The 23,379-nt window shown below is 45.0% G+C and overlaps 1 protein-coding gene across 1 annotated transcript in view; it reads left to right on the top strand.

The window, feature by feature from the left end:
- Positions 1–23,379, top strand: part of Fstl1 (follistatin like 1) — a 54,297-nt gene that overhangs the window by 19,575 nt on the left and 11,343 nt on the right. Inside the window, exons 3-6 of the mRNA XM_027412705.2 lie at positions 15,693–15,797; positions 19,437–19,566; positions 20,551–20,583; positions 22,025–22,155. Coding sequence (XP_027268506.1) covers positions 15,693–15,797; positions 19,437–19,566; positions 20,551–20,583; positions 22,025–22,155 — 399 coding nt within the window. The remainder of the gene's footprint in view (positions 1–15,692; positions 15,798–19,436; positions 19,567–20,550; positions 20,584–22,024; positions 22,156–23,379) is intronic.

Here is a 23,379-nt window from a genome sequence, read left to right as displayed (position 1 = left end):
ACAGCCTCCAAAGCCACAGAGAAACCCTGTCTCAAAAAACCAAAAAAAAAAAAAAAAAAAAAAAAGCAGTTAATGGCAGTAGTGGTTGGTGTACACCTTTACCCCAGCACCCAGGAGACAGAGGCAGGTGGGTCTCTGAGTTTCGAGGCCAGCCTTGTCTACAGAGGTAGTTCCAGGTGAACCTAAGGCTACACAGAGAAACCCTGTCTTGAAAAACAAAAGAAAACAACAACAAAAAATACAGTTAAGTCAAAAGACAGTATGAAAATAGTATGTAAGCTTTCTTCATGCATTGAAATGGTAACATTTGGGAAATGTGACTTAAAGCAGTTTTCCGCTCCTTTTTGTTTTTGCAAAACACTTCTTGGGGCTTTTTAGGAAAGTGGCTAGTATTAAATTAACAGAAAGACTTAATGTTCTGAAACTGGTATTCAATGTTTGTTAGTTAAGAGTTGTCCAGACAACTGTCACTTATGTTGTTTGCTTTTCTCATCAACAAACCTACCTGACAAATCAAAGTTCCAGCAACAACTCAGAAAGAACAGGCTTCCTTTGTCACACAGCTTCAGAGAGAGTTCAGTCTGTGACAGCAAGGAAGGCATGGTGACAGGAGTGGCAAAGTTCCTGGTGCTGGTAATTTGCTCCTATGGCTTCTTGTCTCATGGCTACCAACCAAGAAGCAGAGAAGAGACCTAATCAGGGATGGTCTAACCTTCAAAGACCTGCCCCTAGGGACCTACTTCCTAACCAAGCCCTACCTCATCAAGGCTCTATAGCCTTCAAAACATTGCCACAAGCCAAAGGCAAAATACTCAGAACATGAGCCTGGGCTGGGAGTATATTTCAGATTTGAGCTGCAACATCACTTAGCCATAGATTTCATTGGCTGTGCATTGTCTTGAGTCACTATTGTTAGACCACGGTGTTTCTGTTCCTTGAAACCTCACATATATGTTCACTCTCCATCTAAACTATAAGCTATTCAAACATGTGCTGTGCCTTGTTCTTTGAGCCTCCAGCACACAGATATGGCATGGTTTGGGGAAAAATGGATGTGTGTGTGTGTGTGTGTGTGTGTGTGTGTGTGTGTGTGTTATTTTATTTGGCCTGATTTGCTGTTTTTGTTTTGTTCTTTTTTTTAATCTCTCTTGGAAATGGAGTCTACTCATCCTCACCTTGGACAGCAATAAGGATTGTTCAAAGATTCATTTGTGTTTAGAGTCTTACCTTTCTCCACAGGAACTGGTTTTATGTAGCTCTTAATTTGTTCTAGAAAGATCAACATTTCTCTAATCAGACTTGTTAAAGGCCTGGGGACTGCCAGATTTTCCCACGTAGCAGAGCAGAGAGAGAGCAATGGCTAAAAATTGATCCTTGTAAGTCATAAGGTGCCCTATTACCTCAGAAATCTTGGGGAAGTCCCAAACTTGGCAGAGATCTGTACCCCACTTTTCAGCCTGAGAGTCTGAGCATGAGTACAGATAAATGAGAATGTTAGCCCAGTGGCTTCCAGTCTAAAGCCAGAGTGGGGATCAGGACCACCACCAGCATGACTGTGCAGTAACGTCAGGAACTCCTATTAGATGGCTGAGATGGCCAGCATCTGGGCCATTACTAGAGGCTGCATGCTGGGTGGGCCTTACCCTCTAAACGTCCTACAATTTTGTAACTGTGCTTGTGGCTGAACCTGATGCTTATAATATTCAGCCTGGATCTATTATGCCTAAAATATAGTCATTTCTGCTGATCTCCTGGGCCCTCTGACCTTTCCCTGCACTTCCTGACCACGGGAATCCCAGCACCACTGCTTTTGGTTAAGGAATGTGCAAGAATGTACCCCAAGAAATGTCCCCTCTTCAGGGGAGATTTATTAAGCCTTCTTGTTGCTGGGAATGATTAGCTACTGACCACTTTGCCACCAGGAAGCAGTTCAGAGGCACGGTCTTCCTTATCTTTTTAGAGAAGCATCCCAGTAGCGGAACCTCTTAGAATCTGACTGTTGAAGCAGGGATGCAAGAGGCAGTCCATGTCCTGAGTGGTAATTTCTTAGGTTCCTCACTGGTTTTGAGTCCGTAGAGTTCCAGTTGGGTTTTTTAGTGTCTGTATGTCCCATTGAAATTCAGTCCTCAAATGTGTAACTGGGTTTCTGGGGACCTGCAGACATCAGGTTAGAGGTCCTACTCTATAAAATAATTCCCCCCATAGACCTCATGGTCCATGTGATTAGGGTCATAGTTTGTGCCTGCTGTCTGACTGGAGCTAAATTGTCACAGTGGATAAGACAGATGGGCTGAAAACCACATTCTCAGACCCTTTCCTGCTTGTCCTGTATCACCTGTTTTCTCAGAGATGCTGGCTGTCATAAAACAGAAACAGAGTTTGAGGCCTCCGGGTCCGGCCTTGGATGCAGAAACAGACTGCCCAGAGAACTTTGTTCTAACGACTCGAAGCCCTCTTCCTTGGGATGCTGCTGAAGGGAACCATTGGCTCACATTTAGCATCACTGAAGGGTGGGATAGGGAACAAGGGGAACTAGATGGGACCCAAGAGCCTGGAAGCAGGCAAGCCAGAGGAGTACCACCTGCCTCAGGCAGTTCCTGGGAAGACTATTCCTGGGACTCCAGGTTTCTCCTGGCCAGCAGTTTCCATGGCAACACAGTGTCTGAGCACTTCTAATTACATCTGTCTGCTTCTCCTAGAACCCTACTGAGCCACACACATATGGAGACTTCATTTAGTTGGGAGTTTTTAAGTTTTAACCCCTTCGGCACTTTTAGACTAGAAAAATAATTGTTAGGTTGGGGGAATCTTGACAGCTGTTTTGCAACCACACATTCCCCCAAAAGGCCTCAGGGCTCTGTCTCAATTTTTAAACTGGAGACCCATGCTGCTGCACTACACCAGGTCTTCTAGTTCCATTTTGCTCAGCATCTCTGACCTCCCTGTCATCCACATTAGCCCCAGCCCCAGCCATTGGCAGAAGATCTCAGTCTTGGTTGGGCACCACAATCCCTTTGACAGAACCCAATCCCAGGGAAAACACACTCCATATGTCTAGCTAAGCGTGGGCCTTCCCTCCTAATTCTCTTTCCAGTAAATTACAGCCCATTACCAGGAAAGCACATGAACCAGAAGGGGGCACTAAGAGATCCCTATTTCTGCCAATAGCCAGGAGCCCCACATGTTCTGCCACAAAAGAAGGGACAGAGCAAGGCAAGTCTTGTTTCAGGTCTACGTTTATCAAGTAGTCCATTTCCTCCTACTTCCTAGGATAACGAAGAAGCAGGGTTCCTAGGAAAAGGTCACCAAACTGCTGCCCTAAGGAACCAACCAAGTCCACTTTTTCTCTGGCATTGTCTCTCTTCCTTCTCTTTACCTCTGCTTCCTCCATGACCAGGCCGCCAAGGTGTCCGGCTGCTTTTATCCTGCCTGAATGTATGCCCTGCGTTCCCACCAGAAGGCCCCACTGCTTCCACCTTCCTTCTGCCCTTTCTTATTTGTTCAGCACATCTCAGCTGGAGCATACATGAATCATAGACAAAAGACATCACTGAAAGCAATTTCAGCCACCCATTGCCTCATCAGCACACATGTGCCCATAGAGACACACACCTGCTGGTGTCTGTGTGGGTTGCAGACAGTCTCCGATTGGTCAGGTTCCAGGCTGAATGTTAATGGTCAGGCAGAGATTTATGAGGTCTTCAGTCTTTCTGTAGAAGAATCCACCCTTGTGTCAGTTCTAGGAGAGGAGTTGGTACTGTCACTTTGCCTTGCTTCCCCAAGTCACAGTGATGCTACCCAAATCTGCCCTTTAAACTTAAGGTTGATTGTGTTAGACCCCCGGAAAACTCAGGTATCCGGGGTCCCAGGCCATGTTCGAGGTCACCCCAATCACCAGGCGGATTGCTACATCCAGAGCTTGCTACAAACTGCATGAGGCTTTATTGTAATTTAACGAGCTAACCCCATGTTAGCTCGGGTCTTTCACCCACCTGCCATGGCGGATGGCTAGCAAAAGACAGTTCGAAGCCGCTGCGTATAGATCTTTATAGGGCAGCGTAAGGGGAGTGTCTAGGGGTATGCACAGACTTACGATTGGTGTGCCTCCATGCTTGGAGGGCTTGCCCTGTGTTGATTGGCCAACTGGTTGTTATGGCCCATAGGCCCTCCCAGGGTGGTTGCTATACTTTGTGCATCAATTGCTGTGCGCTTGTCTGTGAAGCACACCCGGGGTCGTAAAGCATAGAGCCACCAGCTAACTTCTTATTGGTTCCTTGTCACGAGGCAGGCATCTGACTTTCTAGTGTCTAGGACAAGGTCATAGAAGCACGTGTTCAGCCATTATGGCTGCCAAAAGGGAAGCTGGTCCCTTCAATTGGGTGACATGGGCGTTATGCTAGGGCCTACAAAAGGACACTTTTGTCCCCTAGTAGGTTGTAGCTCAGCTGGAACGAAAAAATATACACAATCAATTAATTAAAAAAATAAGTTATCAAAATGGATTCATACAGGGGAGAATTGCAAATCAGAGGAGGAAGAAGGAATCCGTAACAATAAAAAAGAAAGGCTTGTTGAGGATGAAATGACATAGCCTGAGCTAAACCTGGAAGGACAGGAAGACTTTAGGGCAGCCAGACCATAAATCAAACTTCTCAGATGGTGATAGTGTTTTTTTAGCTGGTCTTGTGGGACATTCTCTGCCCATCTGAAGGCTAAAGAAACAATATCTCATAGGGCTGACATTTTCTAAGAGTAATGAGCTCTCATTTCGACTGGAAAAACCTAAGAGCCCAGGTTTGTGCCTTTAACCTGTCCTGGCCACTTACTCTATTCACAAGTCCCGCCCCCTACTCTCCAAAAGAAAGATGATGACAAGGCCACATGAAGCAGTGAAGTCCCATAAGAGAGAGGGAAAGACCACGTGATGTGAACTTGTTAATGTGTCTAAGTGAGGGCTGGTATATGAGAGTCAGGCAACCAACCTGCATGGGAATCACTTTACAGGACAATGGCTTCTCTTCAGAATAGGGGAGCGTGGTGGTTTGAATAAGAGTGCCCCCTACAGGCACATATTTTTGAATGCTCAGTCACCAGGGGGTGGTACTATTTGAAACGATTAGAAGGATTAAGGGGGAAGTATGTCACTTGCTGGGGGTGGGCTTTGAGAGTCTCTCTGGCTGCTTACACACCAAGGTGTAGCTCTCAGCTACCTCTCCAGCACCATGCATGCCTTCCACCATGCTCCCTGCCATGATGGTAATGGACTAAACCTCTGAAACTGTAAGTCAGCCCCCAATTAAGTGCTTTCTTAAGAGTTGCTTTGGTCATGGTGTCTCTTACCAGCAGTGGAGCACTGAGACAGGCAGTAGTATGCAAATTGGGATAATGAAATTAAGCTGCACATAGGGGTGAAGGGTAGAGTACACTATTCCCCAATCAAGGTAGCTAGCTGCTGTGGTTATTTTGCCACAGCCAATTCCTTCCCTGGCAAGTGTGTGTTGCCAACAACCACCACCCAGGTATTGCTGGAATTGGCTAACAGAGCAAGATGCCTCTTGGTTTTATCCCTCTCCCCGCTCCCTCCCACCCAATCAGAACAAAGAACTCTGCATTCCACTCAGAATTCCGAAGAATGAATACTAATTGGTTCCTGGCTAAGGAAGTGGAGGGTCAGCTTGCAGGGAATGGAGGGCTGAGAGCAAACAGGGATTTGGGTCCAGATGTGGCTCTCTCTGCAGGGGATGGATGCTTCTAAAACTGGCTGTCTGGGATACTCAGTCAGCTGCCCTGGAGCCATCACCACTCAGAATTGAGAGTATTGGGGATTTAGGTGTGGGGATTGTTTTTTTTTAAGAAACTCGCGATCAGCCATTTTTCTTGAACTACATGTGGAAATAATTAGAGCATGAATGCGGAGTAAATGTGAGGCCTGGCAGCGCAAGGCACATACTTCAGTGACAGGTTCTTGGCAGGAAAGGAGACTGAATCGCCAGTGAATTTCCGTTAGCCATTTTCTCTTTCTTCCCCCACTCTTTTTTCATACAAGGCAAACATAAGTAGAATTAAAAGTTAATTAGTAGCACTCTAGTGGGGTAGAAAATTCCAGCAGATTCCTCACTAGTGAACTGAGCCCACCTGGTACCTGTTGTTTTCTCTAGGGCAGTGGTTAATATCCCTAATGCTTTGACCCTCTAATACAGTTAGTTCCTCATGTTGTGGTGACCTCCAGCCACAAAATTATTTCATTGCTACTTCAAAATTGTAATTTTGCTACTGTTATGAATCATAATACACATATCTGATATGCAGGATGGTCTTGGGTGACCCCTGCGAAAGGACTGATTGACCTCAAAGGGATTGTGACCCACAGGTTGAGAACTGCTGCTCTAGAATGATCCAGGAGGAAACGGGAAAGCATTGCTTATGAAGTCCTTAGACTCTAAGAACCTACTCTGATGCCTCCAGCAAAAAGCCTTGAGATGCCATCAAGCTGGCATGGATACAAACTGGGCATGGCAGACATGCTTGTAATCCCAGTACCCTGGAGGCCGAGGCAGGAGGATTGCTGCTAGTTCAGTACCAAGCCTGCCCTGCATCCATAGCATGCTTTAGGTGAATCAGGGCTACATAATGAGATCCTGTCTCAAAAGGTCTGTAGAGAACCCTTCTCTTAGTGGGCATTCCAGCGAGCTTACTTGGGAGATAAACATTTGGTATTCAGGATCCCATGGTGTGGTAAGTGTTTGAGCTAGTTAATGGAATTCAAACAATATAAAGGGACCTGAGCATCATGTCCAACTCTTGCATATCATAGATTGGTAAACTGAGGCTTGGAGATGTTAACTTCTTCCCTAGGTCACACCATACGGGAGGCAGACACATTTCTAGGGTCCTACTTCAGGTCTGCCTCTTGGTGACTGGTTCAGAGCTGTGATGCTCTCACTGTCTCATCTTAGCATTGGCCAAATCACTTCTCATGCAGTCATATCCATCTTTGGAACACTCACCTAGCTGGGCTTCTCCCCAGTTTCCTCCATTTTTTTTGGCCACTTTACTTTCTGAGCCCTTGCGCTGGGGGCAGGCAGAGAAATGATAGGGCCAGCAACCCTACCATATTGTGCTTGCCAAGCCTTGTACCCTGGCCCAGCACTACATCTGCCTGGAGGGAAGGTGTCCTTTCTGATTGCAGAGTCCCCTGGTGGACTGTTGGGCACATGCTCTGCAATGCTTGGACTCTGTTTCCCATATCCCTTCCCCTCCCCAGCTGTCCTTAGCCTTCCACCCCACCCTTTCCGCCTGAGCCCATGTGTTCCTCTTCCCCCACCTCTGACTCCTACACAGATGACATCCAGATGTGCGTCTCTGTCCCCATTTCTATCCATCAGTGGGATACCCTACTGTCTGCTTAGACTTGTGTCCATACCTGACTCGTCACTGCCTACCTTGTGTTCACCCTACCCCTTTGCCATGGCTGTATCTCTGATAGACATTCCTCTACCTGCTGGTCCCCCCAAACCAAAGGCCTCCACAGCCCCCAGGCTCACTCCTTCCTTCCCCTACACCAAGTATATTGCCAGACCTCGATATTCTTTAGAAAGTTCTGGATGTCTTTCAATCATATCTCTACCTTCCTCCCATGAGGCAGTCTCTGTGTTTTCCCTCTGTGTATGGGTAGACCCTGCCATCCCACAGGGGTGATAAGCCCCATCCTCAGAATGGGTCCCCTGTTTGCAGCATTGCAGGTGTCTACATGCCAATCTCGCCACCCAGCTGCATCAGAAATCTCACAAAGATGGAGGCCACATCCTTGGTTCCTTTAAGACTTATGCTATATCCCTTATGCCATGCTGGTCCCAGACTGTTGCCTTGATTTTTTTTTCTTTGTTTACTTGTTTTGAGGCAAAGTGTCCTTTTGTTTTCTAAGCTAGCTTGCTACTCCTAGACTCAGGAGATCTTCCTCACTCAGAGCTTGGGGTACAGGTGTGCTCACCACCATGCCCAGCTGGGTCTTCATTATGAAGCTGTTTGTCTTGGAACTTGCTATGTAGAGCGGGCTGGCCTAGAAATCACAGAGATCTGCCTGCCTCTGCCTCCCAAGTTCTAGGATTGCAGGTGTGTGCTACCAAGCTCTGCCACTGTTACTTTTCTTTAATTAATATGGGCATTCATCAGTTCTAATTTTAAATACATTTAAATGATTTACTTTCCTTGTTTGAAGAAGCCTGGAAAACTATGTATGCGCCCTACATTGGCTATTTAAGTGGACAACTCTTTAGCAGAAGAACAGAAAATGAATACCTTGTGCAAATCTACCAGGATGATTTGGAATAGATAAATGTTCTATGCGTGCAAGTTTCACCCAGGCATCTAAACTTTGACTGGTATACAAAGATTTTATGTGTTTGAGGTAAACAATTTGATTTTTACATCTGTATTTTTAGTTGTGAGCCTAGCCTTTAGTGGCTGAACCGTCTCTCCAGCCCAATGTTTTTATATTCATCAAGCTAATTAACACATCTGTTACCTCTAAGAAGTAGTTACTATTTTGTGCATGCCCTGGGAAGATTTAAGGTCCCTTTTCTTGGCAAATTAAAAACAGCCATTACAGTATAGTTTAAATTAAAAAAAAAAAACATAGCCTGCAGAAACTTCTCAGCTTGTATAATTGAAACTTTGTATTCCCAAATGCCATTTAATGTAAAAACTGTTCCCTGAGAGTGGGTCTGTGGGAAGCCAAAATATGCAAGCCACTTAGTGCTTGCTTGAGATAAGCCATGTGTGCACAGGCTATTCTGCAGGGCTCTGGAAGACTGACTAAAGCCCCAAAACATTGTTAGAATGGTCTTCTTTAAGGAGGAAACAGTGAAGCAAATGGAGAGAGTTGGACTGCCCTGGATGCTAACTAAACATTTATTTCAGTGCTTTTACTGGCCAGGTCCCTCCCAGAACTCTGAGCTCCATTTTGCATTCACAGTTTCTTCTTCTTCTTCTTCTTCTTCTTCTTCTTCTTCTTCTTCTTCTTCTCCTCCTCCTCCTCCTCCTCCTCCTCCTCCTCCTCTTCCTCTTCTTCCTCTCCCTCCTCCTCCTCTTCCTCCTCCTCCTCATTTCTTTTTCTGAGACAGGGTTTCTCTGTGTAGCTTTGGAGTCTGTCTTGGAACTAGCTCTTGTAGACCAGGCTGGTCTCGAACTCACAGAGATCTGTCTTCCTCTGCCACCCAAGTGCTGGGATTGAAATCATGGGCCACCACCACCCAGCCAGTTGCATGTTCTTATAGAAGATCCCCACCAAACATTCAAGCTGTAGGTCTCTCAAAACCCACCTGTGGCTCTGGTATGTTAAACATGAAGTAAGGCAAGGAGAACCCTTCTCATGTCAACAAAGCAGCTCTACTATAGGCTAGTGGCAAATAGGGCCGGATACCCACCTTGGCATAAGGAGGACAGTGAGAGTGGGCCAGGGAAGATTGGGAAGAGGAAAAGAAGATGATGCTGACCCAGCTCCAATTAGTGAAGTGATGCTTCATTGAGCTGACATTTATGGCTTTGCTTATAAACTTCCATCTTTGCCAAAGCACATGGTTCTTGCAGAAATTGTTGTACTTCGAAAGGCTTTTTAGAAACATTTCCATGTGTATTTCGTGATGTTCAGCCCAGAGACTGAAACTCAAAATCACCTCTACTCGTTTTGCAATAACTTCCTTTTCCATTGCTTGCAACAACAATACAATAACAAAACATCATCACAGGTCTGAAGATGACCTGTTTCTTGTCTTTGATTTGTAATGTAAACAGAGCTAGTGGTTCATTGGAAAGAGGCTGGAGTTGAAACTTGGAGGCCAGGGCCTGGGTATAGTGTCCTCTGAGGGTAGTCATCATGCCAGGATCTTAAGTCTGGAAGAGTCCAGAGCTCCTTTTGGAGAGCCAAAAAATGATAGGAAGAACAACCTATCAAAATTGCCAAGCGGTGGTTAAGAGCACTTGCTGCTCTTCCAGGGGATCAAAGTTCAGTTTCTGACACCCATGTCTGCTAGTTCATGACCTCCTGTAACTAACTCAAGCTCCAGGGAATCCAATACCGTCTTCTGGCATCCTTGGGCATTCACAGCATATCCTCACACAGGATACACACACACACACACACACACACACACACACACACACACAAATAATAATAATAATAATAATTTGAAAAATAGCAGTTCTGCTTGCTATCTCATCTTCTTTATCTTTCTTTCTGGTTCCATGTTCTTTCCTTTTAAATTTGAGAAGATAATTTTGGATATGGACGGTATGTGTCACATGCACCCGTCCCTGGACAGTTTTCCCCTATTATGGACACAAAATTCATCTGGGAGGTGCCCTTTTCAATGATAGCATGATTAACCAGAGGGTGAAGAGTTAATTTTAAGTTTAAATAGGTTTAAAAATTGCTGTGCAAGCACGCTGCAGCATTAACATGCGAGAGCTGACAGAGAAAGTTTTCAGCTGGTAAAAGGCAGAACTGCATTCATTTGCCAAGAAGAATTTGTAGTGTGAAAATTAGCCATGAGACCAACTCTTCAAATTCTAGCTTGCCGTGTACAGCCAGTAAACACCATGGAGACAAGGCAGAAGTGAAAGGACCCAACTGGAACTTCGGATGGTTTTCCATTTGGAGGCTGTACTAGGGTATGCCAACTTGTCACAAGCTGAGGTCATCTGAGAGGAGGGAACCTCTTTAAGAAACCATCGATCAGGCTGTAGGGCATTTTCTTGATTAGTGATTGATGGGGGAGTTGGCAGCTCATTGTCAGGGATGCCATCCCTGGGCTGGTGGCCCTGGGTTCTATAAGAAATCAGGTTGAGTAAGCCATGGGGAGCAAGTCAATGCACAGCATCCCTTCATGGCCTCTACATCAGCTCCTGCCTCCAGGTTCCTGCTGTGCTTGAGTTCCTGTCACAATCCTTGAGGATTAACAATGATATGGAAGTGTAAGTCAAATTAACTCGTTCCTCTCCAAGTTGCATAGAGTTTCATCACAACAATAGTAACTAACCCTAACCAAGACAGAGGCAGATATTTTGTTGGGATTATTATTATTATTATCCAGGGTTTTTTGTTTGTTTTGTAGTTTGGGGTTTACTTGTTATTTTAAACAGTATCTTGTTATGTAACATACAAGGATCCTCAACATCTTCCCACCTCAGCCTCCCAGGTGCTGGGATTATGGGCATATGCTCCATGCCCAGTTGTTTTGTTGGTTTTTAAACCTCTATTTAGGTGTTCATGCCTGAAGAACATACCTCCACTCACACCTAGTCCGCCACACTCATGAGTACATTCAGATCTATGCGTCTGTTCATACTTACGTATGAATGGACATGCCCAGAGACCTTGTCTGGTGACCCTGAATAGGCCAGTGTGGTTACCTGTCCCTAAAATCACTATGATTGATGACACAGCACACCTTTCTACTTCATTTGCAAGAACTGTATGTCATCCCTGTACCAGGCCTCAAAACTGGCCCCTTTGCCCTCAGTGCCCTCTCTCAGCCTTACTGGAGAAGGGAACAGGGAGACTCAGGGACGGGATCAACTTGTGTTCCTTTCCTGAACTGCCTGTCACTGGTGCTGCCATGGAACTCTTCTGAATCTCAAATGCCCCTGCATCTGTTCCGTGCAACTGAAAGGGCAAGACACACAAACAGATGATGAGGACAGGTGTCCTGAGTCAGCCTCTGCACATCAGTTCTCCAGCCCCTGGCATCAGGCCCTTGTGACCCCTGACTAGATTACTGCCATAGACTTTTCGATCCAGAATCAGCCACTTTGCAGAAACTTACCTGTGCCCCCAAGGAACTTTCCAGGAGCCTTGGGATTGGCTCTGACACTTTGGCTCCCAAAGATGAATGGCAGAAAGAGACAATGCTTCTCTAGAGAACATGTCCTTCATTGTTGACCTTGATTTCTGCAGTCAAGCATACCCGTGAGTGAGGAGAGGAAGGGTATTGAGCGCCCCAGGATAGACAGCCTCAACAGACTGGCAGTTCCTTCTGCCCCTGCCACTGTCATGTCCACCCTCTTCTCCCTCATTCCTGCACCTCTCACTAGGAGGACAGAGCTGGGTAGAGCTACAGCTCTTCTGCATTGCGGCTGTGGGTGCTGTGAGACAAAGAGAGAGATTGCCACCTATTGACAGACAAGTCACCTGCAAAGAGAATGCTTGTGTAACCAGCAGCTCCCCCATCTCCGAGCTCTGTAAAAGGCCCTCCAGGGATTATTGGGCCCTTTGCATTTTCCGTCCTGACAGTCTTGCTCTCAGCGGTACCTTTCCGCTGAAAAGGACAGGGAAGAATGGGGATTTGACAGTCCAAGGTGACAGTGACAGCATTTCAATGGGAAAACTGAAAATAAACCACCTAAGGTAGTGACAGCCACTTCCTGTCCCATTTAATTCGCAGTACAATTCTAACCATCAATATTTCATATTTGCATCTGAGGAATCATGTTTCAAGAGACTCCCTTGCTCATGACCATGACCGTGGCAGATATGGAAGAGGGTTGGATATGAAAGTCGGGTATCAGGTCTCGATGTCTAAGTACTATGCTGCCTCCTTACACCTTCTATTGTATAACCCATATCCCCACTGCAACTTCCCTAAACATAAGTCACATGGATTAAAAATAAACCAAATATAGAAGAATTGTTTCCCTGTGGTTGGAAGAAGATCCAACTCTGTCACTTGTACTGGGCCCCTAAGATCAGCTTCCTCACCTGAAAGATGGGGATAGATGGTGTCAGAATTGGGGACTTAGAGTAGGTAAGTAGTAGGTCACTTTGCAGAATTCCTGGTGTTTATGAATGGGTGCTTAGTCCCCTGTGAGCTGAATACAGGCTCCTTTTTTTTTTTTTTTTTGGAGGGGGGAACCTTAGGCAAATCATTTGACTTTTGGAGCCTTAATTTCCTCATTTGTAAAATGGGGTTAATAATAATATGCATGTTCTTATTGTGTTAGCCATGCAGTAAGGTGACATTGTGTGTATAGAAACATTTTGCTAGTTTGTTTTTGTTTTTGTTTTTTTATTTTTCAAGACAGAGTTTCTCTGTGGCTTTGGAGGCTGTCCTGGAATTAGCTCTTGTAGACCAGGCTGGTCTCCAATTTACAGAGATCCTCCTGCCTCTGCCTTCCAAATGCTGGGATTAAAGATGGGCCCCACCACTGCCTGGCTACATTTTGCAAGTTTTATTTATTTATTTATTTTTAAGATTTTATTTATTATGTATTATTACAACATTATTATTATTATTATTATTATTATTATTACAACATTATTATTACAACATTCTGCTTCCATGTATATCTGCACACCAGAAGAGGGCACCAGATCTCATAATGGATGGTTGTGAGCCACCATGTGGTTGCTGGGTATTGAACTCAGGGCCTCTGGAAGAGCAGTCAGTGCTCTTAAACTCTGAGCCTATCTATCCAGCCCCCATTTTGCAAGTTTTAATTGCACTCTTCAAACATTAGTTGTTAGGGTATAAGAAAAGGTTATGCTTCTCAAAACGTATTTTTGAGAACTATTACTTCCTGCAAATGACTTGAGTTGAATTCAGCCTCCACAGAATAGCTTTTATTTGTAGTATTTACTAAAAAGGGGTGGTATGAGACAGCTCAGAGGGTAAAGGCAATTGCAGCCAAGCCTGATATCCTGAGTTCAATCCCTGGAACTCACCAGATGGAAAGAGATATTCCACTCCCACAAGTTGTCCTCTGACTTCCACACATACCCAGCCGGGGCATCCCCCCCCCATACACAAGTAAATACATACTAAGCACACACATGACACCAAATGCTCCGAACACTGCAGGCTCTTCTGCAAGCGGCCTATAAGCTATTAACCATTGATCACACTTTTTTGGACTATCTATTTACTCTTGTTTCACAGATGAAGAAATACATGGCTTGAAGAATCAGAGGAACTAATTAGGGACACACAGGGGAACCTTTCAAGTGCAGACATTTGCCCAAGCTCACTTGTGTGCTTTTGTGTGTCTCTTGCTCATTTATTTGATGGAACCATGGGTTCAACTGTTCAGGGAAGGGAAGAGGCCACCCGAGTTATTTACAACAATCAGCAATTGCTTTTTCGGTTCCCTTCTAGCTTTGCTTTATCCTCTGAGACACAGCTCCCACAAGAGGGAGGGCCCTGTTTGTCTGGAAAGTCTGCTGGCTATCCCCACCCCACCCCCCTTTACAAAACAGAGATCTAAATCCATCTTCTGAGAATACTTCCTCTTTGCTTCACTGTCTGCCAGCGGTTTTTGAATTCTCCTTAGCAACATTTAAGAAAAAGAAATGGTTTAGCAACAGCATGTAAACCTATGAGGATGTGAAAATGCAAATGACAACTAGACCAATGAGAGCCCTACATGGCAGGCAAGCTGGCTTATGGGAGAAAAGAAAAACCTGAAGTTTGCAAAGTAGCCTCCAGGTGGCAGCAGAGCAGCTACTTTAGACCCGTTTCAAGGCTCTCAAGCCTCAACTTTTTGTTGTTGTTGTTTTGAATTTTGGTTTTGGTTTTGGTTTGGTTTTGACCTGTTCTTGATTCCCCGTTTAAGAAATATTCTGTTACTGTGGGTAGGAGTTCTTTAGATGACATGGTAGGCATGGGCTAGAAGCATGCACTTTGCTTTTATTCCAGTCATTCCTAGGCTTCTTCCATCTTCGTTGTTTTGTAGCCAGCTCCAGCCCAGTAGGCTGAGGCCTGGAAACTTGGAGCGCCTGCTCAGCCTAGATGAGGACAGGGCCTGGAGGAATCCTATTCTCTGTTTATCCACCACTGCTGCAGGGCTGAGTGGTGAGAGGGGTGGGGCTGGCCCTCTACCACCAGGGAATGGGATTAAAGAATGTGCCACCAACAAACTGGTGCCTATCAAAGCCCACATTTTCATGTGGCATGCAGACCTTCATTTCCTTGCAGTTCTGTTATGTCTGTCTAAGCAGGAATCCTGACCAGCAGGAGGCTTGTGGGCCTTTCTACTCTCTTTGGGGCGGTTTGGTCCTCTTCCTCTGGTAGCTTGGGCACACACAGTGACTGAATAGCAAACAATAGCATATCCACATTTTAGCCATCCCTCTCCTGCCCTTTGAGATGGTTTTGCTGTGAACACCTCTCGGTGTTCCGATGTCGGGATGTGTCTCCAGTGTTTGCACTTCTTCCTGGCTCAGTCTTCTCAACCTTAAAGAGTATGTAAAGGGTGTGGAACCTTCAGAAAGCCTCACCTGATTCCCTCATACACACCTGCTCCCTGGAGAGCCCGCTGTTGTGCGTCCATATATGCGTTCTAAATACTTCCTCCCTGGGAGCCAGAGTTCATGAGGTCGAGGACTGCCCTTTGTATCAAAGCCCTTAGCATAGCGCTAGCTGTAAGACAAATGCTCAATGCCTGTTTGTTTTTTTGTTTTTTGTTTTTTTTTTTTTTTATATGAGAAACAATGCAGGAAAGCCATTCTTGATTTGCTCTTAGGGGAACAATCTGGGGTTTCCGAACCTGAGCCAGAATAGTGCCTATGAGTTTGGTGCCCATATTGGAAGACACCTTTAGGCAGACCAAAGTCCCAAGCCTGAGAGGTCATTACCACTGTTGTTTCATCCTGTGGTGTGCTCGTCTCAGTAATGTGGCTTCCTTTGTGATTTGTGTTTTAGGAAGAACCAAGGAGCAAATCCAAGATCTGCGCCAATGTGTTTTGTGGAGCTGGCCGGGAGTGTGCAGTCACAGAGAAGGGAGAGCCCACATGCCTCTGCATTGAGGTAGGTACTGATGGCAGGAGTGGAGGGCAGCGATTGTGGAAAGTTCCAGGGATCCCATCATTTCTATAAACGCACAGCTTGTCTACCCCAAAGACACATGGAAGGCTTCACCTAGGGTTAAGAGTGAAATTCCTGATTTTTAAATTAAATTTTAAAAGAGATAGCTTTTCATTTATTTTTCTTTTAAAAAACTGTTTAGGGAGTCTAGAGATCTAGCTCAGTAGGAAACATGCTTGCTGTATTCAGAGCCTCAGGACCCACACAGATGCCTGCTGTGGCAGCGGGAGTCTGTGACCCCAGCATGGCAGGAGAGGGGCAAATCCATGGAGTTCACTAACCAGCCATTTCATGAGCTCCAGATGTAGTGAGAACTCTATCTCAGAAAATTATACAGAGAACAACCAAGAACAGTACCTAATATAGACCTCTGGCTGTTATACACATGTGCACACACGAGCTCTCTCTCTCTCTCTCTCTCTCTCTCTCTCTCTCTCTCTCTCTCTCTCTCTCACACACACACACACACAACACACACACACACAGTGTAGGGGAAGCTGTAGCCACGCCTTCTTAGGGGCTGGCTACAGGAGTATCTGAGGGCTTGTGAGGGCGTGGTCAGAGTGAGTAGGGGGACTGCGTTTTTGGTTTCGGTTTCTCTTTGCTTCTTGCTGTACAGACTACCACCGGCTGGCTGGTTCGCTCTGTAAGTAAGGCTTTTCCCTATTAAATACCCTTATATTTCTACCTGACTTCGTATTGGTAATTTCCTACTATATCTGGTGTCAGAAGTGGGATACGAACCCACGCCTCCAGGGTGACTCCGTATTGGTAATTTCCTACTATACACACACACACACACACACACACACACACACACACACACACAATTACATGATAGCAAGGAAATTGACCCAGTTTAGATGTCCACCAGCAGACGAACAGATGATGAAATGTGCTCCATATACACAATGAAAAACTATTCAGCTATAACGAAAAATGGCATTTATAGGAACATAGATGGACCTGGAAAGTGTGATATTAAGTGGGGTGACTCAAACTCAGAAAGAAAGACAAAATGCAGGTTCTTATGTGGATTCTAGACCGCTATACAATGTATTAGGGTGGGTGTTGTCTAAAAGGTAAAGATGAGATCGGGAGTGTAGTCAGGGTTAGACCTCTGTAACAGTGAGGAAGGGTAGAATGTAGACAAAGGGACGCATGAGTCATGAAAGAGGATATACATGAAAATTTGTGTCTAGCTACAAATCTGCAATTTTTGTCTTTTGAGGTTTGGGTTTGTTTTTTTATGCTGGATGTTTGAACCCAACTTTCTGAGTCAGAAGTAGCAAGAACTGTTTAGTTTTCCTTAGGAATCTAACATGTCAGTCCTTTGAGGCAGTGGCTGTGAAAGCTGAAATCTCTTTCTACTTCCACTGACCACTGGTGTAACAGGAAGAAGCCATGACTAGTCACAAGTATATTTGTCACATTGACCTACTTTGAAAAAGTGACTTTAAAAAAATAATCTGAGAGGCTCTGTTAAGAGTAAAAATTGTTCCTTTTTCCTTTGGTTTGAAATTTTACCAAGCCATCATTCTAGTTATTTACATCTATTTATATGTAAACTGTATTGTTATACATGAAATTAAGTATGGGATTAAATTTTAAAAATTTCTTTAAGTTAAAACATTACCAATTATTTTATGTGTCAAACAGTGTTGGTATTTAGACATTTGTACTACCAAGGAATTCTCAGTTCTCATTAGTCTGAGGTAACTGGCATTAATAACTTTCCTAAACACCAGAGTTTCCCCTATTTTATAAATACTCAATTTTAAAATACTTTTTCCACACATAGGTCTATGAAGTCTGTACATTGCAGTCTTTGGTGTGCTGTGGCAGCCTCCCAGACCGACACAGATTTTAATATTTTTAAACAGCTGAATAATATTTAGTGATGTAAATTTATTCATTCATTTCCTTGGAGATGGATATTTAAGTGGTTCTCTGGGTTGTTTACCACCACAACAATAGCATCCTTTTGCCAATATCCTTTATTTCTTAGAACTGATGGCCACTGGGGGTCTGCTGGGTCAAAGGATATGCAAATTTTAAATCATCAGGCAGAATGTGGGCTTTGAAGTTTTGTCTTTAAATGGCATTTGAAAGGCAAAATGAGTCTTTAGGAAATAGGCAATAAATTTTCATTCTGCATGTGAATGTAGGTAACCCTGGCCATGGGCTTTTCTTCTTTTCTCCCTTCTGTCAAGCTGCTCCGTACCCTGGAAATGGGCTTTTCTGTAAATAATACCCTTTGAGTCTCCAGACCCTGATGCATTGCATCTGAAGGCAACGTGTACCAACTTGAAACCTAAAACCCGATCACTCTGGGATCCCTTCACCTTGGCAGTCTGTGCTGGAAGGATACCGACCACCATGTGGTAGCATGACTTAGACTCTGGAAATAGTCTCAGCTTGTCCACAGATAATTGTGTGGTTTTAAGCAAATGAATTCCCAGGACTTGCTGTAAAGATGAGCCCATGTTGGCTTTGTTCAGCACCCAAAACATACCAAGCACTTCATAGTAAATGTTGACTGAATGAATAAATGAAGTTCACCTTTCTTGCCTTGGGTATCTTTGTGTATAAAATGGAGGGGTTGGAGTCCCATCCTGGCTCAGGACTCTGGTTAACATCTGTCTTTTGTCTTCACTCTAGAAGCCCTAGTCTGCTTATAAACCGGATGAACTTTCTTCCATATCTCTGTCCTTAATGATTTCCTGTCGTCTTTCACCCTCACTGTCAGCCTTACAACAGTGGTTATGAAATTAGGACAAAAGCTGCATGGCTCCTAAATGCTACAGAGAACTTGAAATCCTTGTCATTTGGTCCTAGAAGAATTGGTGTGTGTGTGTGTGTGTGTGTGTGTGTGTGTGTGTGTGTGTGTGTGTGCGCGCGCGCGCGCGCGCACGCGCATGTATTGAGTTTCCATGCCCCCAGTTCTCAGCTCTAACTCTTTTGTGTCATGGAAAGTGGGATTTGTCTATTTCTGTTTCCCTAAAAAATGCCTGAGCTGGGCTCTTTCTGAGTCATAGAAGTATACCTCTCACAGCGTCGGAGGCTGTGACATGCAAGATCAAAACAAATTCATGTAATGTCTGGTGAGGGCCTGGTCCCTACTTGCAAAGGAACCCTCAAACATGGTGTTCTCACATGGCAAATAATAGAAGGGCCAATGGGCTAAATGCTGTGTGAAATCCCTTTTGTAAAGGCCTTATTTCCATTCATGAGGAAGGATCCCTGGTGATTTCATCATCTCCCGAAAACATAGCCTCTTTGTGCTGTTTCATTGGGGATACATGCAATACAAATATTTCAGCCACAGGAGGGGGTTTGTGTACTCGAAAGTTGGCACTGGACCAGGATAAACAGAGGGGCGTGGAGAACTCGAAATAGAACTGCTATACCAAGTGGAGTACAGTCACTGATGATGACCAGAGCTGGGGTTCCCCAGCCCTGGTGATATAGGTGCTCCCCAAGCCCTGGTGATATAGGTGCTCCATCTCTGTTGGTGGTGAGTCACCCAACATGTTCTAGCCTGCATGGCTGCATAAACATTCTCCTGCCCATCTGTTTCAGCAATGCAAACCTCACAAGCGGCCTGTCTGCGGCAGTAACGGCAAGACCTACATCAATCACTGTGAACTTCATAGAGACGCCTGCCTCACTGGATCCAAGATCCAGGTTGATTATGACGGGCACTGCAAAGGTAAGGCATGCTGTCATTGCTGAATGCCAGGTCTTGTGACAGGGAGACAGACACAGAAACCACAGCAGGGTGACCACATAACCATTTGGAGATGCTCCTTCCTAACATTCAGAAGTCTGCTAGGTTTGGCCTGGCTGACTTTGCCCTGTGTTCCCTGCTCTCAGCATCACCTGCATCTGGAGAGTAAATAAGGTGACTGCATCAATAATCAACAATGATAAAAAGGCTCTTAAAGGAGTTCCACGCCTTTTAGGAAAAGTAGCTCAATTTCTCCTTTTCCTGCTTTTAAAATTTGGGCATTTCTCAGCCTAGTAATATACTTCCTTTATTGTCACTCTTGTTGTTGCGATCAGTTGGAAAGATGGATTCCCAAGCATGATTGCTAGTCACCAGACCTTTCCAAGTCTAGAGCCTGTCTAGCCATTCCATCTTTGACTTTCCCTGGGAAAACACAAAGCTGTATCCCAGACACCAGTCTCCTCTCTGTCCCTTGTGCAGAATTAATCGCTATATGAAGTTTTGAAATTCCAGGGACTGCTCAACCCAGCAGGGAGAAATATAAATCTAGAAGGATGATCCATTGTCCACAAACAGGAAGGATCCCCATCCTTAGACCCTACAAAGAAAGAAAAGGATATAAGAATTGAAGGCAGGGGGCTGGAGAAATGGCTCCATGGTCAAGAGCACTGACTGCTCTTCCAGAGGACCTGGGTTCAGTTCCCAATACTCACATAGCAGCTAGCAGCCACCTGTAACTCCAGTTCCAGGGGACCTGATGTCCTCTTCTGACTTGCAGGTACCAGGCATGTACAATAGTGCAAAGACACACATGCAAGCAAAACACCCATGCATTAAATCTTAATTTAAAAAAGAAGAGTTTAAGACAAAATGATAACAAGGTTGCAAGATTTCACAGTTTAATCCTAAAACCATCGGCATCTTTCATTCTTCACTTGGCATTACACATCTCCTATTGTCTTTCAGAAAAGAAGTCTGTGAGTCCGTCTGCCAGCCCAAGTAAGTACCTGACCTTCCTGCAGGGTGTGTGCATCTTAGGGAAGAGACTTATCATGGAGGAAGCATCTTGTCTTCCACAGTCCCCGCTGAGCTGCCAGGATCATGTGGGGTCAGGACTTTTGATCCAGATCTGAGGGCAATACAGCTCAGTAAAACCACGAGACTGCGTTATAAAAATGTTTGTTTTGTTTTGGTGTCTGCCGGTCAAAGTAGCTGTTTGGTTCTAAATGTTGACTCTTCTGCATTTTTGCTGAGTGTTAAATGCCGTATAGGGACAGCCAGTGAGACCTTCTTTCAGGGCCTTGTAAGACATGATCATGTCATGGACCCGTGAAATCAGAAGACACAACTCTTTGTCAGAAGACAGTTGGAAATGCCAGTATTGTGACTGCTGTAGCTTGCTATTAAAACGTATAAAATCTCAACATGGTTTATAGGCCCAGACCTCACAGTAACCTTGCAGGTCTCACTGTAATTATCTTAGAGTTAAAGTATAAAGGCTCATAGGATTGAGTCGGTTCCCCTAAGCCACACAGCTAGGAGGGACAGAGTGGGAAATGTCCGCATGTTCATTGCCTGGCCCTGCACCTCCTCATGCCCTGGCATATGTTGTCTTCCAGGAATCTCCTTTGGCCAGAGCTGTCTCCCCACAGCTCACATGACTCCCACTTGTTTCCACATGGCTTGTAACAGCTGCCCAGAGCAGGGCTGGCTGAGGCGTGGCCCTTTCCTTGGCCTTGTTTTCTGTAGTTTATAATAAAGAAGGCTGGGAGAGAGTTTTGGAAGGCTTAGTTGGTGAGAAAGTGAGAACTCCAGCAATCCATCAGCATGAATAACTAATGTTTTCCTTTATTAGATTTGTTAGTTCTTTAAGCACATCTCAGGATCAGGAGAGTTGTTTTAGTGGATGATTTTTTTTCTCCCTTGCTCTCTAACACTTATGAAAACACCCTTCACCTTTTCCTCCTTACTTTTTCTTAAATAAAAACTCCTCTGTTTGGCCACTGTTTCTAGTCCAGGGCCTCTCAACCTTCCTAACTCTGTGTCCCTTTAGTACAGTTCCTCATGTTGTGGTGACCTCCAACCATAAAATTAATTTTGTTGCTACTTCATAACTGTAATTTTGCTACTGTTATGTAGCAAAATGTAAATATCTGATATGCAGGATATCTGATATGCAACCCCCAAAGAGGGTCAAGATCCAGAGGTTGAGAACCGCTGTCCTAATCTTTATGGGTGTTTTACCTATGTGAGCGTGACTCCTGGGGTAGACACATTTCTGTGCTCTGGGTATGATAATCCTGCCTGCCTGGATGCTGTGAAGACTGAATACAACAACCCATGCAGACCTGAGTGGGACACTGGGCTCTGGATAGTGGATGACCCTGGGGTTCTCTTCCTCACACCCACCTCACATATCTCCCCACCCCCTACTCCGCAGTTGTCTGCTACCAAGCTAACCGCGATGAGCTCCGGCGACGCATCATCCAGTGGCTGGAAGCTGAGATCATTCCAGATGGATGGTTCTCCAAAGGCAGCAACTACAGTGAGATCCTGGACAAGTACTTTAAGGTAATCAGAGTCGAGGGCAACAGTATTCAGTCCTGGAGAAGGGGGATCTACCTCTTCCCCTTTAATGGCTATCAGGAGACACAGAGTTCCTTAGAGTCCCAGAGTAATGCCCTCATCACCAGTTACTTTATGGAGCTGTGAAAGTTGCAACCTGCTTGACCAGCTGGAGGCCAGAAGTTGACCTTTGGGATCCAACATGCCTGCCTGTCCAACATCCCTTTGAACATTTGAGAACACCAGAGTCTCCAGAAGCAGCCATGGTGACTGCTGTAGCTCTCCTGCCCTGTGTAACACTTTGGAAGCTGGTACAGAGCACCCTCTGGTTTACCACACCCAATTCAGCATCTTTCCTGCCCAGCTTACCACCTGTTTCTCCATGTCACTAACTTGACTGGGACTGGAGTAAGTAGTGCTGCTGTCCACCATATTAGTAGGAGAGACAGAGAGTTCCATCTGGAGGCCCAGAAAGATACTGCTTTTGAAGGGGAAAATGAGTGAGGAAATAAATTGTTGTCTTGGGTATGGGTATCACACACGGATATCATTCAGGAGCCTGGAGAGTCATTGGGAGAAGTGGTTAAGGGTGCTCTACTAGTTAATTGACAAGAACACAAGAGACACACCTACAATATTTCAGACACACAAACCGCACACACCCATCACAGACACTTCTTACACTCAGCCACACATTCATGTAGCGCATTCCCACAGAGGCACCAAGCCCCTAGGCCTTCAGGATGTACATGTTAAGGTCGGTGCCTTGAACACTCACTCCAGTGCATGCTCACAAAGCCTACTGTCCCCACAACTAGCTAAGTGTAGCTCCACATATGCAAGGGACTTTCTGGAAGCTCTCAGGCCACCCGAACACCTTTCACACCATCCTAGTCTGTGGATTCTTTAGCTGGCATTATGGACACAGATGAAGAGAAGCTGGGTTGGGTTGCAATGCATATGTGATCGTTTAAGGCATCTCCTGTATTACTCTTATTAGATAGAAGTTTTCTCCACCATGGCAGAGATTTAAACTCTGGATTCCTAGTTTTCGTCTTACACTGGAGAGAAAGCATTGCTCTTCCCACTCAGCAGTGTCCCAGCCATTCCCAAATGACAGAGCACTGAAGAAATGGGTGCTTCCTCTTCTGTAGAAAACTGCATCACTTTGCTAAGCAGGAGAACCAGACAGGAGCAGAAAAAAAAAAAAAAACCATAAAATGACTCAGG

Source organism: Cricetulus griseus, chromosome 4 (genome assembly GCF_003668045.3).
Source record: "Cricetulus griseus strain 17A/GY chromosome 4, alternate assembly CriGri-PICRH-1.0, whole genome shotgun sequence".
In the NCBI taxonomy this organism is placed as follows: Eukaryota; Metazoa; Chordata; class Mammalia; order Rodentia; family Cricetidae; genus Cricetulus; species Cricetulus griseus.
The sequence above is the reverse complement of the archived record's forward strand: the minus strand, read 5'-3'. Positions and strand labels throughout refer to the sequence as shown.